The following is a 17,750-nucleotide window of genomic DNA, read 5'->3' as shown; positions in this document are numbered from 1 at the left end:
AGGGCTTCCTGGGTGCTAGGCCCTGTGTGAGGGGCAACTCTCATGGGATCACATCACACCTCCCAACCCAGTGGTGTAGGCACCACTAGCATCCCCAATTTACAGACAAAGACTCAGAAGCTCAGCAAACAAGTGCCTTGCTGAGTTAGACAGCTGGATTACCCCCTGGCACCAAAAGCCAGGTCTTGTGTCAAGTGTCAAGATTGCTGAGGGAGATCTTGGGCATTCTCTGGTAACAGAAAACAGCCCATGGCTGGAGGACAGTGGCAGCTATAACAACAGAGGAGGGAGCAACCCAAGTTGTGGGGCTGCAGGATGTCAGATGGGGAAGCAAGGAAAAGCCATAGGAGCACAGCACGAGGTGGAGGGTGGATCTGGTGTGGGCTTTTCACAGCTCAGCCCTTGGAAGGTAGGTGGTGGGGGTGCTGAGTCTTGATCATTTCCGGAACTCCCTAGGAGGCACCCAGAGAAAATTAATTGAATTCATGGGGCAGATAGGCAGCCTTGGAAAAGGTTGGTGCAAAGGGGAAAGCAAAAGTTGCTGAGATGTGCACCCTGGATAGGAATCTGGTTTGTAGATTAAGGCGGCAGAGGTAGCAGATTTGGCTCTGTCCACAAGAGGGCGCCCAGCACCAGGCAATGAAACTGCCCTGGGGCGTGGTGGGTGGTTGCTGGTTCTCTGATGCTATTGGGAGGGAGGACGCAGAGGAGGGGATACACTTCAACTCACCACTGTGAAATTCTAGCATCAGAAACAAGCACAGATGGGCAGGAGGAGTTTAGATCAATGCATGTTTGCTCATTCTAAGATTGCATCATCTCAGGCCATTTCTTTTTATACTGAAGAACAGGAGTAAGGTTTCTTGACTGCACCCTTGGTAAAACTTGAAAGGGCTCATTCCTTGCAACCTACCTTCCTAAAGGAACAACTCTTTTCTATTTTTCATCTCCTTGTCTCTCTGTGACGACTCATACAGTAATGCTTCACTCATTTTGATTCATCTAATCTGCTGCTCAATAGATTTATATCAATTTGTAATTTTCAGAATTCTATTTCCGTATTTGCCTAGTTATTTTTAGTCTCCTACTCTTTGCTCTTTTTTTTTTCTTCCCAGCACCACCTTTAGAGGTTTCATGGTTATTTTATATTCTGTATTTGGTAACACTACCTGAGGTCCCAGGGATCTAAATCTTTTTTTTTTTTTATTGTTCCTGTTGACTTGCTTATAGTGGCTCATTTCCTTGGACATAAACTCGTAACTTTCTTGGACAATTTATACTTGGTTGATATGTAATATTGTGATAGATGTTTTTGGTATTTTAATATTCTTCTCTAAAGAATTTGCATTTTTTCTTCTGCCAGACACCAGGAGATACAAGCCTAGAGTCATCTTAATTCCTCAGCCTAAGGGATTCTTTGACCTCTGGAATAATGGGACTCTGAACCTTAGCCCCAGGAGAGAGCAGATATAATAAGAGTAGAGTCTCTGGTCAGTGTTTCTTTCTTCCAGCAGGGCCAGGGAGTTCTCTGCTCAGTTCCCTTTGCAGACGGGTAGACTTTCCCTGCTTGCCTTTTCAGTGAGGCCAAAACCAGTGACCTGGCTCCATGGAGAGGGCCTGGTTTTGTTTATCCATTTTGTACAGGCTCAAAGCCTTGTGTCATAGTCCCCCTAGAGGCAGTTAATCCCTCAGACTCTGACTTCTTGGAACTTCTTTCGCCTCCAAGCAGCAGTTTTCCTCTATTATACTGAACTATACTACGCCTGTGATTACAGCTTTCTTTCTGGCCCTTGGGGATTTCCTACTTTCTCATGTGATCTCAGCAATGCAGTTAAAAGTCCATTCATTAGAATTTTTCCAGCATCCAGGTGTTTTATGATGACGGCAAAATTTTCAGTTTATTTATATAGCAAATGTAACATAGTATTTTACTGTATCATCACTTAAGTCCCTGGGATCTTTTTTCCAGAGCTAAGGCAGATTGCTAACTCGCCTACCAAATAAGCTCTTGTGCTAGACTAACAGTCTTGAGATCCTGTAGTTGCTCTGTGTGGACTGCAGTGTTGCGCAGCTGTTGATAAATACTGGCACTAGGCACCACCTGCATGAAAGGCCATACAGCTAAGCCCCCACCCTGCCTTCTAGGACCAAGGCCGCAGCTGTTCTTCTCCCTACCTGAGGTCTAGTAACCAATCCCTCCCTTTGCACTTTGGCAGTCTGTGAAGCTGATGGTGCCAACAAGCCTCTCGGGCAAGGCTGCTCAGAAGCAGTTCTAGGGCCAAGGCCAGAGATGGGTATTCAGGTAACAAGAGTGAGGCTGGGGCCAGGGCCTTGGGAAGTGAGGCCTCGGGTCATTGGTTAGGAAACTGGACTGACATCCCAAGATTTTACATATACAGGAGCACCCAAGTGTGCCTGCACCAATCTGTTGAGTCACAGGTGGTCAGACCACCTCAGAGCCATGTAAAGTATCACTCGGGTCCTGCTGGAGGCACACGCTGGTGAGCTTTCAGGGAAATCAGTCTGAACATAGTCTTCAAGGACCCAAAAAATGTTCAGTTCTTGAAATCCCACTCTGGAAAATTATCACAAAGAGGTAAATCAGCTAAGGAAGATGCTCACCTTCAGAATGTTAGGGAAAACTTGAAAGCAATCCAAACTGCCCAACAGGAGGTGAAGAGTTAAGAAAATTATGGCTTCAATTAAATCACACAACCACTAAGCAAATAAATGTGAAGGCAACAGTGAACTTACGATTTAACCTTAGTATATAAAGGACATGAGTGAATATTCCCAAGTCTAGGTATTTTAAAAATGTTTAAGGAAATACTTAGAAGAAAGTACCTACAGATCCACTACCCTATTTTTCAAAGTTTCTGTAGTTGTATTTTCCTTATTGAAAGATCTCTTAATGGTGAAGAGCTAACAAGGAGTTGGGAGTGTCCTTAAGCTGTTGATGGCACTTGACCGCAGGCCCCTCCCTGGAGGCTGGCTTCCCAGAGGTCCAGCAGCTGGAAACCACCTCCTTAGCAGCACCTCCTGCTTTCACTCCCCTGGGTGCCCTTACATCATAGCAAGAACCACGGGAGCCCCCTCTCACCGAAGATCGAGGAACAAGGCAAGGGGACGCAGAAGCCTGTTGGCAGGACGTGTTACACAAGCCTGTGTATGACCTTCCCTCCCAGTCTCATTCCAGCTTGAGTCAGAAAAGGAATATAGCCTTTTTATTGACTACTTTAAGTAGAACAAACTAAATACATATTTAACAGTTTTGGTTCCTTTATACAGTACATTAAATAAGTTATGCAGAGTTAAGTAACAAAAGTTCCTATCAGAGTAAAATGACAAAGCACAGAGGAACTGACTCTACTGCATCCTGTGGGTGGTTTCACATTCATCATTCCCGTTCAAAAACCAAAAACCACACTTGGAGGCTTAGTTTTGATTTATTTACATTATTGGCTTTTTTTTTTTTTAAACGAACGGAGCTTTTGTAGCCTCATCAGGAACTTGGAAAGCTGTGAAAGTAGACAGAAGGCCTCACAGCCAAACAGCACTTTCAACCATTCACCTAATGCTCACTGCCGCTCCTCTCTGCCAACTGTCCCTGCCGGCCACCAGCTGCATATGCCCTATTTGGTATAAGCATCAATGAGTGTACACTGGGCAGTTGCGGGCCTGACCAGATAGGGTAGCAGGGGAAGCTCCATCTCTGGGGCTGTGGGGGCCAAGTGGGGATGCAAGGTCCCCCCTCAGGCCTCCTACCCTTCTCCTGGCTCATGATGGAAAAGGTCGCCTGCACCATCATCTTTGGAATTGAGCACATCAATGCACGTGGGCAAAGAGGCAGGTAGTCAATGTTTTGGTTTCACAAGAACTACAGACACTCAAGAGTTGGAAGGGCCTCATTCAGTAGCTCACCTGGTACCCTGCCCCACTTCGGGCAGGACTCCTCCCGGACAGCTGGCAGCCTGGCCTATGCTGGAACAGTCCAGGTCCCTTGGCTTTTCTTACATTTGGTTCAAACATGCCACCACCCAGTTCTCTGTAAATGATTAAAAAAGAAAAATCTAAGAAAGTTGGCTTGGTCTACTGACCCAGGAGCCTGGAGAAAGCCTCCAAGCTGAGTTCTATTTTAAATGATTTATTCAATCAATAATGCCATCTGCAGTTTCCAGGACAAATGGCTACCTGGTCATCACTGATGCTTTCATCCTGAAGAACTCATGATCATACAATTCCAACTGTGCTGCTGAACCTTCAAACCCACTTGCTGAGATATCGTCTGGAACTACCCAGGACAAGGTCTACGCTTTGCAAGTAGGTGACAGCACTGGGGATCAATTCAACTTTGGGACAAGGCTGTACAAAGTAAAGTGTAGATTTTCTGTCTAGAAGGTGAAGATGCTCACGTTGACACCAAGAAGTGAGGAGCTCCTAGTGGACCAACTGGCCCAGATGTGCAAAGGTCATCCACACTGCAACCAATGCCAGGCATGGACCCATCCTGGGGAGATGTGTCCTGTCTCCCCAAGTTAGACTTAGATCCGTTGAGAGGCATACATGACTCAGTACTGTTCAAGAGAAGATCCACTCACTCTGTGAGCCCAGGGTCACATGACTGTCTGAGCAGATCTGCTCGAGTTCCATCCTGGGAGCTGCAAGGACACTCCCAAGTGGAGTGCTCACAGCTCATGAGGAGGGCTGCCTACTCCCGAGAAGGTGGAATTAACCTGAGTATTTTCACTGTTGGGTGGAGTCAGGCTTGGTGCAGGCAGTGGGGCCCCAAAGGACAATTGAAGACACAAGGATCCAGCCCTCAAGCTTCCCTCAGAACATTTAAAGACAGCTCCCATGTGGGCCACTTCTGGTCTTCTCTGATTCCTGCAACCATTCCTCACTGGGCAGAGGACAATGATGGCCCATCACTCGTCTGTGTCCCTCAGTGGGTGGTGCTGAGCACTGGCCTCACCCTCCAGATGGTCTCTGACAGGTGGACAGGTACAGGTCACATTTGCTTTTGGTTTCTAGGATAACACCAAAGAGCCTGTAACTGCCCTGACAATACCTTTAGTACCAGCACTAGGTCCTTTTTGTCCCCTCAGACTATAAAGGTTGGTCCTCTAAGCAGTCTGATTATATTATCTAAATTTAACTAGATGAGAGGGGGAAGCTTGTATTTGCACCCTCAACCTGGTAGCTACAGCAGTATCAGCCGACTCAGGAAACCAAGTGGAGAACCTAGACTCACCCCTGCCCCTTCAGCCTCCCCACCCTACAACAGTATCCCTTCCCCCAATCAGAGAGCTGGTGAATTTTAGAAAAGAGGGAGCTGGAGAAAGGGATTCTTTAGATTTAAACAGGAAGTCTTGGACAGATGCCCTAGCAACCTATGTGTGAAACTGACCAAGTTAATACAGCAGAAGTTTAGAGAAATGAACTACAGTGTGTAACACTGCCTAGATTTTCAGCTTGGCTTCTGGGTAGCTCATGAGCAAAGCGGTTTAGAATAGCATTACAGAAACTCTAAAAATCAAGCTGTCACTGGAACCACAGCCCACAACAGCCAGCTAGGACCTGCACACTAAACCTAAACCTTAACGGCAGAAGTTGATATTGAGCCTTGATGAATAGCAATTGGTTGGTTTTAGCTTTTTATTCCAACCAGAAAAAAACCTGAGCCACTCTGGCTAGTCCTGTGGCCACTGAAGACCTAGAGAACATGCCTAGGTGTTCCTCCAACTTGCCAGTGAAAAAGGGAGCTGAGGATAGAGCCAGTGGATACCACGAGACACCCTCTTGCTGCAACAGATTTATAGGCTCTGTGACCTCTCACGGCACATCCCACATGTCAGGGAAATGTAGGCAACTCCTGCCTGGGGTACTGATTTCATTCCTGTTAGGACACCCCAACTGCTGCAGCTTGAGTTTCACAATAAAGTAACTATTCTGTTATCCTTTCTCTTGGGGATACCTTACTTTATGCAATGGAAATCCAGGTATTTTAAAGTGTCTTGTTTCTTTTAAGAGAGAAAATCCTTGGGTAAGGTAAATTAGGAACTTAAAGTTCTTAAAGTAAGATACACCTATATTTAAGGACAATGCTACCTAAGCTGATACCTTACTGACAGCTTTCAATTCACTCTGGTCAATGCATATTAAATGGCCATCTAAAGCTGAGCTCTCAAGGGCCTGAAGGAGCAGGGCCAACCAACTTATACCAACCAATTCCTTGGAGCAAAAGGGGTGCTGGAGGCTTGGAGATAGAGATGGGGAGAGTCAGGGACCCTGGGCTCCCAACAAAACCGGACTAGCAGGGAAGAATATGTACTGCACTTCCTAACATTTTGAGCGGTGTATAGGTGATGTCCATCTTCATGGAGAGCCAAGTAAGCAGTTGGAAACTCCCTGAAGACAGGAAGAAAACTTGGTCAGGCTCTCAAGTGGTTGTCACGTTTCACAGAACTTTTCTTAGCTCAGAGAAGGTAGGTATCAATAAAACAGGAGAAGGGAAACTGAGACTGTATGCCCAATAATAAACTGACAGAGGACATATAACGACAAGTCTGAAGAATTCTTTCAGGTCCAGGAAGGCTGTTCAGAAGTGACCAGGCATTGACTGTAGAGGCAAGTCGCAGCCACACCACACCACACCCTATGGCCAACTGTGGCTTCAGAGGTGCCAGAGACCACGGGAAGAAGATCCACACAGTGATCTGGACATGTGTGGTCTGAAATAAAGGACACAGAAAAAGACGACTGTGCAAAGAGCCAAGCGGTGACAAAAGGTTCTGCATTTCCAAAAGATGATCCATTCGATAATTTGACGATACTAGTTTGGCCAACATGCTCAGAGAGAACAGACTATCCACAACTGAATTGCATTCTCCCTCAGACCAATCCATGCGCCGAAAACTATTTTCTGCATAAGCAAAATAAAGTAAGAGAGAAAAAAAATGGGTCCCAAATTAAAATAGCCAGCCAGGTTGGGAAATCTTATCCAAAATGATCTGTGATGCTTGGCAGAAGTTTTATTTTTTATTATGGGTGCTTTTACTGAAATGTTGACTTCTTTCCTGTGGTTTCTGAGAATCCTAAGTCTGAACAGCAGGGTTGAGGAAGGAGTCCTGAGTGCTGCGTTTTGCCTGCCCAAGTCCCCTTGGGACCAATCAGTGGCACCTGCTGAGGGTGGAAATGGGACTCAACGAGCTGTTCAGGGGCAAGAGGAGCCACTCTCTGTGAGAGGGAGGCCTCCACCATCGGAGGATGGGGAGTAGGAGACAGTGCATGAGGCGAGCTGCCTCCAGCCTGGCTGGGCACATTCCACAGTCTGTCGCCTCATGAGGCAGGAAGGGGAGCTGGTGGTCTATACTCAAAAGTGGCTGGCCATGCCAACTTCAGTTGGGAGAGGAACAAACCAAGAAGCCACGGAGGAGGCAGCTCCAGCCAGCTGTCTGTATGCACATGAATTCTCCCAAGGACACAGACGGGAAGCTGGGGCAAGCACACAGGAGAAGCTGGGGAGCAGTGTTTGCTGGGCTTGAAGTCTTCCTGCCTCTACTTCACTCCTTGGTGATGACCCAACAGCTACTTGCACTGGTTTAAACAGCCAGCCTCCATGCAGTGTTCTGTTGTGCTGTGAGGTCATCAGGGGAAGTGAGGCTGGGACTCAGAGTCCGTTTGTGTCGATGGCTGTCACAGAGGCAGGTGTTGAGGAGCGCGAGGTGGTTGCCGAGGTCTTGTCCAGGGCTGGGCTTGGTACGCTGCAGTCGGCGGACCGGGCTGAGGAGCCCCTCCCTCCCGGAAGCAGGGGCCGGCTCTGGCCGTGGGGGCTCTGGCCCTGCAGGTTCTGGCCACAGAGTCGGTGGTGCCGCTCCCAGTCCTTATGCTGGCAGAAGGAGCCGCAGTATCGTGCAATATTGCAGCCACTGCAGGTCTCGCTGGCTTTGCGGCCACAGTTCCAGCAGTTCTGCAAGACACAAGCAATGGTCAGGTGCTTGGATCTTGAGGGGCAGGCCTGTCACCACCTGTCAGTGAGGGGAGAGTGTGGGCTTTGGAGCTACCCAGACCCATGTTTTTCCGGCCTCTACTGCTATCCGCTTTCTGAGTTTCCCTCACCTGTACTACAGGAAAACTACCCAGGCTGACGGGATGGCGAGATGAGGGGTTTGTGAAGACGTGGGCACAGCATCACTGCAGGGCAGGCGTAAGTCCCACTTCCCGCAGAAGGAACCAAACTCATGTTGTGACTCCTATTTTAATCCTCAGTGACCAAACCAAATTCTGTCCCAGAGCTGCCTCATCATAGCTATCTATTCCAAGACACACAGGTGTTCAGATGTTGTCTTTCTTGCCCTTCCCAGTGGAGAAATTATCTTGATTGTGTTCACTGACAACACCTCATCTTTAAAAAAGTTACCTGCCAGGGAACTGGGGTGGGTGAACAGGAGTGTGGGAAGCTGTGCTACTTCCTCAATGCTCATTCTCCTTTCAGCGATGGGTCTCCCTGGAGGTGGGCTGGGGACCATGAGAATACTTCTGGCTTGCTTACAGGAGCCCCCTGCAACACCTCAGAACCCAGGGCCTCTCCCAGAGGGAAGCTGCCAGCTCCTCCTCGTGGCACTCTCCTCCCTGTAGGCTCCTGCGAGGCCTTCACTAGTGATGCCTGTGTTCTGCCTGAGGTCTCCACGACCCACTTACGGCAGTGGTGAAGTGAAGCTATCAGGAAAACAAGGGTTTCTTCTTAGGTGTCAGGAAGGACCTAATCAGCCAGCTACCCCTTCCCCCCAAGTTCTGCAGAATGACGAAGCCAGTCACGAGGTCATGGCCTGACCCTCAGGGAAGAAAGACCCCGTTCCCCAGTGAAATCAGGATACTTGCTCAAGTGTAAAACAACAGACAACAAGCTCTGAAAAGGACCCTGGGGTCACCTAACCCACTCTTGCATTGTATGGATGGGACAGAGGACCAGCAGGCAGGGGCTTGCCTGAGGTTATAAAATGATCATGCGGCTATGCAAAGCCTGGAACCGGGACCTCCTGCCTCTCCCATACCCAGTGTACAAGTTAGTTTCAAAGAGCATTAGAAAGGCCTGCAGATTCCCTTCTAACACAACAGATTTCTCAGGAAATACACTCTAGGGACTGCCCCAACCCTGCCAACACCAACTCTGGAGGACCAAAATAGCAGGCTGAAGTAATTCTTAGGATCTTTATAGATCCTCAAGTAAACTGCATTCCAGAGAATTTCATACTCTGGAGTCTGATAGGCTGACTGCAAACAATGCTTTGGCAGAACATTATTGCTTGTGGATAAGAACTCAGTTGCCTTCATGGGGCTGGTGTGGAAACATAGGCAGCTGAACGGGAGAACCTCTCCTCCCCTGCAAGAACATCTCAAACCAAGGCAGAGTATTAAACCACTGGTATTTTCACCCTGGCTACGGTTACATTTAAAATACTTATTTCATGATTAATGAGATACAATAAAACAAGATAAACAGCCTCCCACAGAGGCAAGATCATAGAAATGCAGGAACAATGTGGCTAGGGCCAGAGAAACCAGGGTGAAAAGGACACTTTACATTTCCTGGGAACTATCGCAACCCCCCCTGACCTTACTGTAAACCTGGCCCCAAGGAGAAATGATTACCATCTTATAATCAACTGGGAGCCCATTACATTTGCCAAGAAGTCCAGGCTGGGGAGAGAAGGTGCCCTGTGGCAGAGCTGAGACCTCTCACTTCATCCCTCCGCCTGAGGCATTCCAGAGGAGATGGCTGTTCTGCAAGAGCAGGAGCTGCCACAGCTTACAGAGGTATGTTGTTAATGTAACAACATCTTTTCCGTCTGCACGGCACACTGAGCTTCTACAACCGTTATCTAACCACATGGTCCTAAAAAGTGAGATGCCAGCAGGACAGAGGCTGCTACACACCCACTGTACAGAGACAGGAGACTGACTCACGAAGGGTGCCAGCATGAGGGGCAGCTGGCACTAGCACTCAGGATCTCCAACCTCCACTCCTGGGCTCCTTCTGCTATACAAACCACCTCTCACAGGATGAATGAAAAACTCTAGGGATACCTCTAGATGTCAAACAGAACTTTCTGGATGAAATGGAGGGAAACTAGCCCTCTTGGTTCAAAACAAACTTACCCAGAGCTTAGGCCCTGCTATCCCTCCCCTGTTGTGGAAGGAAAGTTTGCCGGAATGGATGCTGGTGTGTGCCTCACTTGCAGGCCACATTGTGCACTGTTTAAAATTCCAGCTCCTTTCAAGCACAGTGCAATAAATGGAGAGCTGGGATTTAAACCAGTCCAGATCCAGAACTCATGCTCTTAGTCAAAATGTTACATTCTTTCTTTGGAGAAAGGCATAAAGATAAACATAGACAAAAGGTAGGTGAATATGGACAAACGTAGATATTGATACGGATGGCTACAGATAAATAAATACACATAACACAAAAAATAGGAGGAGAGAAGGAAAGGGGAGAGTTAAAGGAACTATTTTCTCACAATTCAGCGTGGGAGTGCTACAGTAAGGAATTTTTCTACATCCTCTGTGATGTGGAAAAATTATATGATACTTAGGCATTTTCATCTTCACATTACTATGCTTAACACTACTATATTGAAAGACATCATTTAAAGAGGATGAGAAAACAAAATTTCTGTCATTTAAAAAACCAACAAAAAAAAACCCCTTAGTTCTTTATAACTTCAAAAGAATATCCCAAACAGTAGATGGGATCTACCTACTTATAGAAACAAGCTTGTTTCCAGGCTTAAAGTTTGTCTTAAAGCTGAAAAATAACCAAAATGAAAGTTAAAGGAAAAATTTCATTACATTCAAAAGGACTGTTATGTTTTTGTCATGTGCCTTTTCTTTTCAGTTCATTCATTTTTGTCCTTATCATGGTACAAGAGTGTCCTGTACAGAAGCATCACCGAGTCCGGGGCCCTAGTCAGTCTGGCAGGACTGCCCAGGCAGTCACTTCAGCCCCTAAAAGAACTATCCTGTTTATAAACAGATCAGATGCTGGAGGACCCTGCATCTCTTTTCTCCTGCACTCTGGCTTCAGTGATGTGGGATTATGTCAGTTAAATTCCCTGAGCCACAGTTTCCTCATTTGTAACGCTGGAATCCAATAATACCTACCTCATAGGGTCACTGTGAGGATCACAAAGACAATACACACACCTAGCTCTGTATCTGGCATACAGTAAGCCCACTCAGGCAATGGTCATCATTATCCTGCCAATCCACAAACTGTCTTTAGGGTGAGTTTTCAAAACTTAAACCAATATAATGAGTCAATATATACATAAGAATATAACATAATAATCGAGAAACAAACCTCTATGGTACCAAAAAAAAATTACAATCATCTAGTTCGAGAGCAGACTGTTGGGTCTTCTTGCCTAGCACTTAAGAAAGCACTGGGCTTGGTCACTCCAGCTGCCCCAGCCCCAGCCCCCAGGCTAACAGTGCTCTGACCTCTGTCGACTCTTCCTGCTCGTTTATGACGAGGAAGGCATCCTCTGCGGCCTGCCGTTTAACGTCCGCTATGGTCTGCTCCATCCGAGCTCTCTCTGTTGCGATCACTTCAAAGGCTTTTTGCTCTGCCTCAGCAACAGCTTTCTGTACTTCTGACATGGCCTGAATTTTCACCTTATTCACAGCTTCTTCTAGAAGAAAGTGACAGTAAAATCAACTGGCCGAGAAATTTTTTCCCTCCCACTCCACATCATTTCAAAGGGACAGAGGTGAAACAAGATGACTTTTCTAAAAATACACAGGGATGAACTTCTGATATAAGCATTCACTTTCATTCTTATCCTCACTTTTCATTCATGCAACCACCTGCTGGGTATGTAGATGGAGGTAGGCACTGTGCTAGGGGCTGAGGAGGCCTCAGTGACTAAGATGTAGTCCATAACTATGATCAAATACAAAGGTTGCTTAGGTGCCATGATACATGGTACAAATGACCAGGAGGCAGTTAGGTAGGTAGGACTGAACTCAGTAGAAAAACATGGGCTGAAGATATAAATTTGGGCAGGCTGATAGGAGCCCTAGGATTCCAGTGCCCTGTCCAGTCATCATTACCCCACTTAGTTCCTGATCAGTTCCTCCCATCACCACCATCCTGCTTGGTGTCCACAGGATATACACTCCAAATGACACATGCTATGCATCTGAGCCTCAGTCCTAAGTCCCAGTGTGAATGACCTCCCCTCCTGAGTCCACAAGACTGGACAACCCAGAAGCTCAAGGAAACTCCCTTATTGCTTGGCTCTTGCACACAGCCTAGGCTCAAAGGAGGTCTAAATACAGTGTTCTAGGCTGCAAACCTAGAACTTTCCATTCTATCATTCCAGCCTCACCCCAAAGGCCAAAGATGATGCCAAGCTGACTGGACACTGAACTCCAGACTTCCCTTACTCTTGGTGTCCACACAGGCCTACTGTGGCCCACCACCGCTACCCTTCATAGACTTCTTTTTAGTCACCAAGTAGGTGTTGAGTGTCTCTTATTGAGCCAACATAAAAATGCTCCAAAGTACATTTTATCCTTTCAGTTTAAGGATGAATCAATTAAGAATCACAATTTGGAAAACTACATTGCTGAATGTCATCTAAGGTCACAGACGGCAATGCAGCAGAGCAACGACTCAAATTTAGCTGGCCCACGCCGAAATCTGGCTCTTAATCATAATTAACCAAAGGCTCTCTCTCAAGTAGAAAGTCACCAGTTATCAAGGAGACCTTGCGCATGGTAATTTTTCACTCCACTTTTACAATTACTATCTTCATCTCTCACAGTTCTACTCTACTTCTTGGTAATATAATATACATTTCCCCATTTCCAATTGTAAAGATTTTTCCAAGCTCTATGTAGTTTTCCAAGTTATTTTTAATGGTAAGATAATATTCTGCTGTGGTGTCACGCTAAATTCATATCACCATTCATGGATATCTGAGCACTTCCCAGGTTGCCTCTCCCTTGCCCCAAGAAGACACTAAAACAGTGTCTTTTTACATATTGTTGCTTCTTTATAATTTGTGTTCCTAAATCTGGATCATTTCCTTTTAAAAGGAAAAATTCAAAAGCATGCAAGTGAGAAATGATTTCAAGAATTTCCACGCATTCACTGTTGGTAACATTTAATAATATAAATCTGATGAATTAGTGTCATTATTAACAGGGTGCTGTAAAATTGTGTCAATAATTATGTGTTAAAGACTTTGGGGGCTAATTGGTCAGGATTTCATTGCCTCAGTGAGAATAAACATTCTGCAGTATGGTTATTTGTATTTCTCATAATTTGTTCATATCTTTTGTCCATTTGATTGTATTATGGTCTTGATGCTCTTGAAAGACTCTTTATGAATGACAGGTCTTAACTTTTTTGTAGAAGAAAATTTTATCTTAGGAATAAGAAAACGAAAAACTGTATTCGACTACAAAAACTTCACTGAGAAAGGGAGGCAAGAAGGAAAAGAAGGTTAGTATTTGGATAAGGGTAATGCTGGGGATATGAGGTTAGTTTAATCCCTTATCTTACCATGACAGGCAGTTCCTACCCTCCCTTATTCTTGTAGAAGATGAGACCCACTAAGTAGAGTCCTGATGAAGGCAGAGACAGCAAAGGTGAAGGGAAGAGCAGAGGGACCCAAGAGCAGAATGAACCACATGTGGTAGTGTGAGAACACACAGAAGGCAGAAATGAATTAAGCTATATGCCCAGAAACAGGGCATATAAACAAGGAAGGAAGAGCCAGTTACTTAATGCCTCCCATTAGGAAGGGGATGAAAAGGACTAGATTATAGGGAGTCATTCCAAATTCTTGATCTGCAAAGTAACATGACTGGCAGACCAGAAGTTGGGACAAGCTGGAGGGGGAGAGGCAGGAGCTAGAGCTCTTTAAGGAGGAAATTAAGAAAAAAACCACCTCTCCCCCAAATATGTGCTCTATGCTCACATAAATCAGTGAGCACATGTGACCTATAAGCAGACAGACACATACCAGTTTTTTTCCAAAACTCCACAGGTACATATCCCGTTCCTGGCCGACTGTTGAATTCTCGCTGAGAATCTACAGAAGAGAGAGAAATAGCATAGGGTCAGAAGCTGTCTATAATTAGCATGTTTTAGTTTTAAGAAAAATTCATCACATATTTAATTCACCATTTAGAAAGGTTCAACCATATACATTCATTAAGTGCAAAAAAAAATTCTGACAAGGGATAAAATCAGATTATAAAATAGTATACTTAATTTTTAGATGCTCAGCATTGCTAATCATCAGAGAAATGTGAATCAAAACCACAATGAGATATCACTTCACACCTGTGAGAATGTTTCTCATCAAAAAGACCACAAATAACAAAGGTCAGTGAGGATTAGAGAAAAGGGAACCCTTGTACACTGCTGGTGGGAATGTAAATTGGTGCAGCCACTGTGGAAAACAGTATGGAGGTTCCTCAAAAGACTAAAACTTGAACTACCATGATCCAGCAGTTCCACATCTGGATATAATATCCAAAGAAAATGAATACATTAATTCAAAAAGATACATGTACTCTATTATGGCTTTTTTTGTACTCCATTGTTAACAGTAGCATTATTATAATACAATCCTCATTACAATACAGTTGCCAAGATAGGGAAGCAACCTAAATGTCTGTTAATAGATGAATGGATAAAGATGTGGTGCGCACGCGCACACACACGGGTATTACTCAGCCATAAACAATGAAATTTTGCTGTTTGCAACATGGATGGACTTGGAGGATATTAATGCTTAGTGAAATAAATCAGACAGAGAAAGACAAATAACCTGTGTTATCATTTATATATGGAATATAAAAAATACAACAAAGGAGTGACTATAACCAAAAAGAAACAGAGTCACAGATACAGATAACAAACTAGTGGTTTGTACCAATGGGGAGAGGATGGCAGGGGGGCAGGGGGATGGGGCAAGATGGGGGCAGAGGATTAAGAGGTATAAACTACTATGTATAAAATAATCTACAAGAATATCTTGTACAGCACAGGGAATATAGCCAGTATTTTTTAATGACTAAATAGAGTATGACTTTTCTTTTTACTTATCCCTCTGTGTCCTTTCTCCCCTCTATGAACATGAATATATTTTTAAAGTGCTTCCTAAAATATAAATATATAAATGTAACAATAGATATTTCTGTGTATATATGTGTATGTGATGTGTCTGTATCCAATTTAACTGTATCCATCATGCACATGTCTCTGGCACCTGCTCTGTAGATAGGCCATAGAATATGGCTTTTGCTTCTTGGCAACTCTGAATCCTTATAGGTGATTTAAGGGAGTTTCCTTTAAAATGTTTATAAACTTGAAATAAAAAAAAAGCAGCTAGAAAATAGTCTGATCTGGAACAGTGTACCCCAAATAGGTATCCCTGGGTGTTGCTGGTATAAGCATGGGATGGAGGGTGACTTATATATGTCTATTGTGATTGTAAGATACAATATTTTATAAGAGACATTTTCATTGCTTTAAAAAGTATGAAAACTAATTAAGGTAATTTGAGTTTGGTTTTTTTAACTTTTGTATTTTTTTTATAAGTCAGTTCCAGCAGACTTACTTATTTCCTTGTGCTTTGTTGAGGATAATCTGAAAAGTAGATTTTATGCTCTGAACACTCATCAACCCAAAGTGCAAAGAGGAACCAGAGGAACAGCCAGTGTGGCAAGGGAGGCCAGCCTGGCATGAAATGTTTGTCAGAGGAACTTTAAATGAGGAAAACCTGTAAGAAAGAGTTTGAATGTGCAGATAAGCTGTCATTAGTGTTAAATGACAGAAGAAACACTTGTTTACTTATGGACGTGGGGAAGCCATGACCAACAAGGAAAAGCCACTTTACTTCAGTTATCAAATTTGTACCTGCCCAGTCCTCAGTATTTTATTTCTCTGACAGATGTAAGAGGGGTGCGGTGGGGGATGCAAATGACCCTAAAGGAGCTTCTCAGCTTACTCAGGACATGCTTGGAAACTAGAGACATTTTCATGGTATTTCCAGAAGTCAATTTTTTTTCAGCTCGTTTACTAAGGAAATATAGTTTCAGAGGCTACTGTAACCAAAGGTCAGACAGAGAATGCAAACAAATGGATCAGAAATGGGGAACCAATGGTATTATGGTTCTGTAGGAGAGTGCTTTAGCTTTTAGAAGAAATAGAATGAAGCATTTAAAGATGAGTATCATGATGGTTTAGGGGGACTGTACCTATCTACCCACCTATAAAGAGATAGAGCAAATGTGGTAAAATGTGAATAACTGGTGAATCTAGCTACAGGGCGCACGAGTGTTCACTGCGCTATTCTTTTAGTATTTCTGTGTTTCAAAAACTTCAAAGCAAAACATTGGGAAAAATTATCTTTAAGTACTGGTATAGAAAACTCCTTAAGAACATACTAATTTGCTAATAAAGTGAGTCTAGGAAAGTAGGAGATAAAAAATGAAGTGCGGACAAGATTTTCACAATTTACATGTTTCTGTGCTGCTTGACATTTTTACAATGCAGTTTTTTAATTTAAAATTCCATTTAAAGAATAAAGAAATTAAAATAGCCAGCATAATGAAGTAGATCTAACATTACCAATACTAAAAAACATTGTAAAGCTATAATAGAGGGGAGGGTATAGCTCAAGTGGTAGAGTGCATGCTTAGCATGCACGAGGCCCTGGGTTCAATCCCCAGTACCTTCTCTAAAAAAATAAATAAATAAACCTAATTACTTCCCCTCCAAAAAATAAAATTAAATAAATTTAAAAAATAAAGCTATAATAATTAAAAGTTTGATATTATATTGGGAAGTAGTATGACATAATAGCTAAGAGTGCTGGTTCTGGAACAGAATACCCTACTTGCAATCTTGACTTAATAGCTGTAGGATCACTTTGGCCAAGTTTTAACTTATTTAAGCCTCTGTTTGCCATCTGTAAATGAATCTAATGTTAGTTCCTATATCTCAACAGGCAGTTTTGAAAACACATGTAGAAGGCTTCAGTTAGCACTGGCTGGAACATAGTTAAGAGCCCATATAAACTATAACTAAAAGTGGTAACTAATATTGTCAGAAGAAAATAGACTAAAGCAATTAACAAAATGTAACATCTGATAATTATTTCATTTTAATAGATAAAGAATGGGTATCAACTGATGGTAGGAAGAAAACCATTTGGAGAATTTTAAGTTAGATAGCTAACATGCAAACAGACAAAACTTGAATAGAATATAGATGAAATTTATTGTACCTGAGGTGGGAATCAAGGTCACGGAAAAACCATAAAGAAAATGATAGATTTGACCCCATTAAGTATTAGCTATCCCATCCATCAAAATAAACCAAGATAAAGTGAACAAAGATGCCTGTATCCACAACTGATTAATTTTACAGCTAAGGCTATATCCTAAAGGAAAAATCCTTACATACAAAGATTTAAAACACTGCATTATTCACTGGAAAACAAAAAACAAGCAAAAAATCTTAATGTTCAAGAACAGAAATGGCTTAAGGAAATTACAGCATATTTGTATGGTGGAATTACTGTAGAGTCATTAAAATTATGTTTATAAAATCTTTAATGATGTGAGAAACATGCTTAATATGAAGTTATGTTTTCAAAGAAATCCATACAAAGTTTTAATAAAGAATTCTCAGACATATTTCAAAACTCTTCAGTGTGGGATGA

General features: G+C 43.6%; 1 protein-coding gene across 3 annotated transcripts in view; it reads right to left on the bottom strand.

The window, feature by feature from the left end:
- Positions 1–3,209: 3,209 nt before the first annotated feature.
- Positions 3,210–17,750, bottom strand: part of CBFA2T2 (CBFA2/RUNX1 partner transcriptional co-repressor 2) — a 130,711-nt gene continuing 116,170 nt past the window's right edge. For 2 of the 3 annotated variants that reach the window (XM_074347143.1, XM_074347145.1), the window contains 3 exons: positions 14,037–14,105; positions 11,503–11,693; positions 3,210–7,969 (listed from right to left, as the gene is read on the bottom strand). In XM_074347143.1, coding sequence (XP_074203244.1) covers positions 7,670–7,969; positions 11,503–11,693; positions 14,037–14,105 — 560 coding nt within the window. In that variant the 3' untranslated portion in view covers positions 3,210–7,669. The remainder of the gene's footprint in view (positions 7,970–11,502; positions 11,694–14,036; positions 14,106–17,750) is intronic. The other variant, XM_074347144.1, reaches the window with a different exon arrangement.

Source organism: Camelus bactrianus, chromosome 19 (genome assembly GCF_048773025.1).
Source record: "Camelus bactrianus isolate YW-2024 breed Bactrian camel chromosome 19, ASM4877302v1, whole genome shotgun sequence".
In the NCBI taxonomy this organism is placed as follows: domain Eukaryota; kingdom Metazoa; phylum Chordata; class Mammalia; order Artiodactyla; family Camelidae; genus Camelus; species Camelus bactrianus.
Note: the sequence above shows the minus strand (reverse complement) of the source record. Positions and strands in the feature narration are given on the sequence as shown.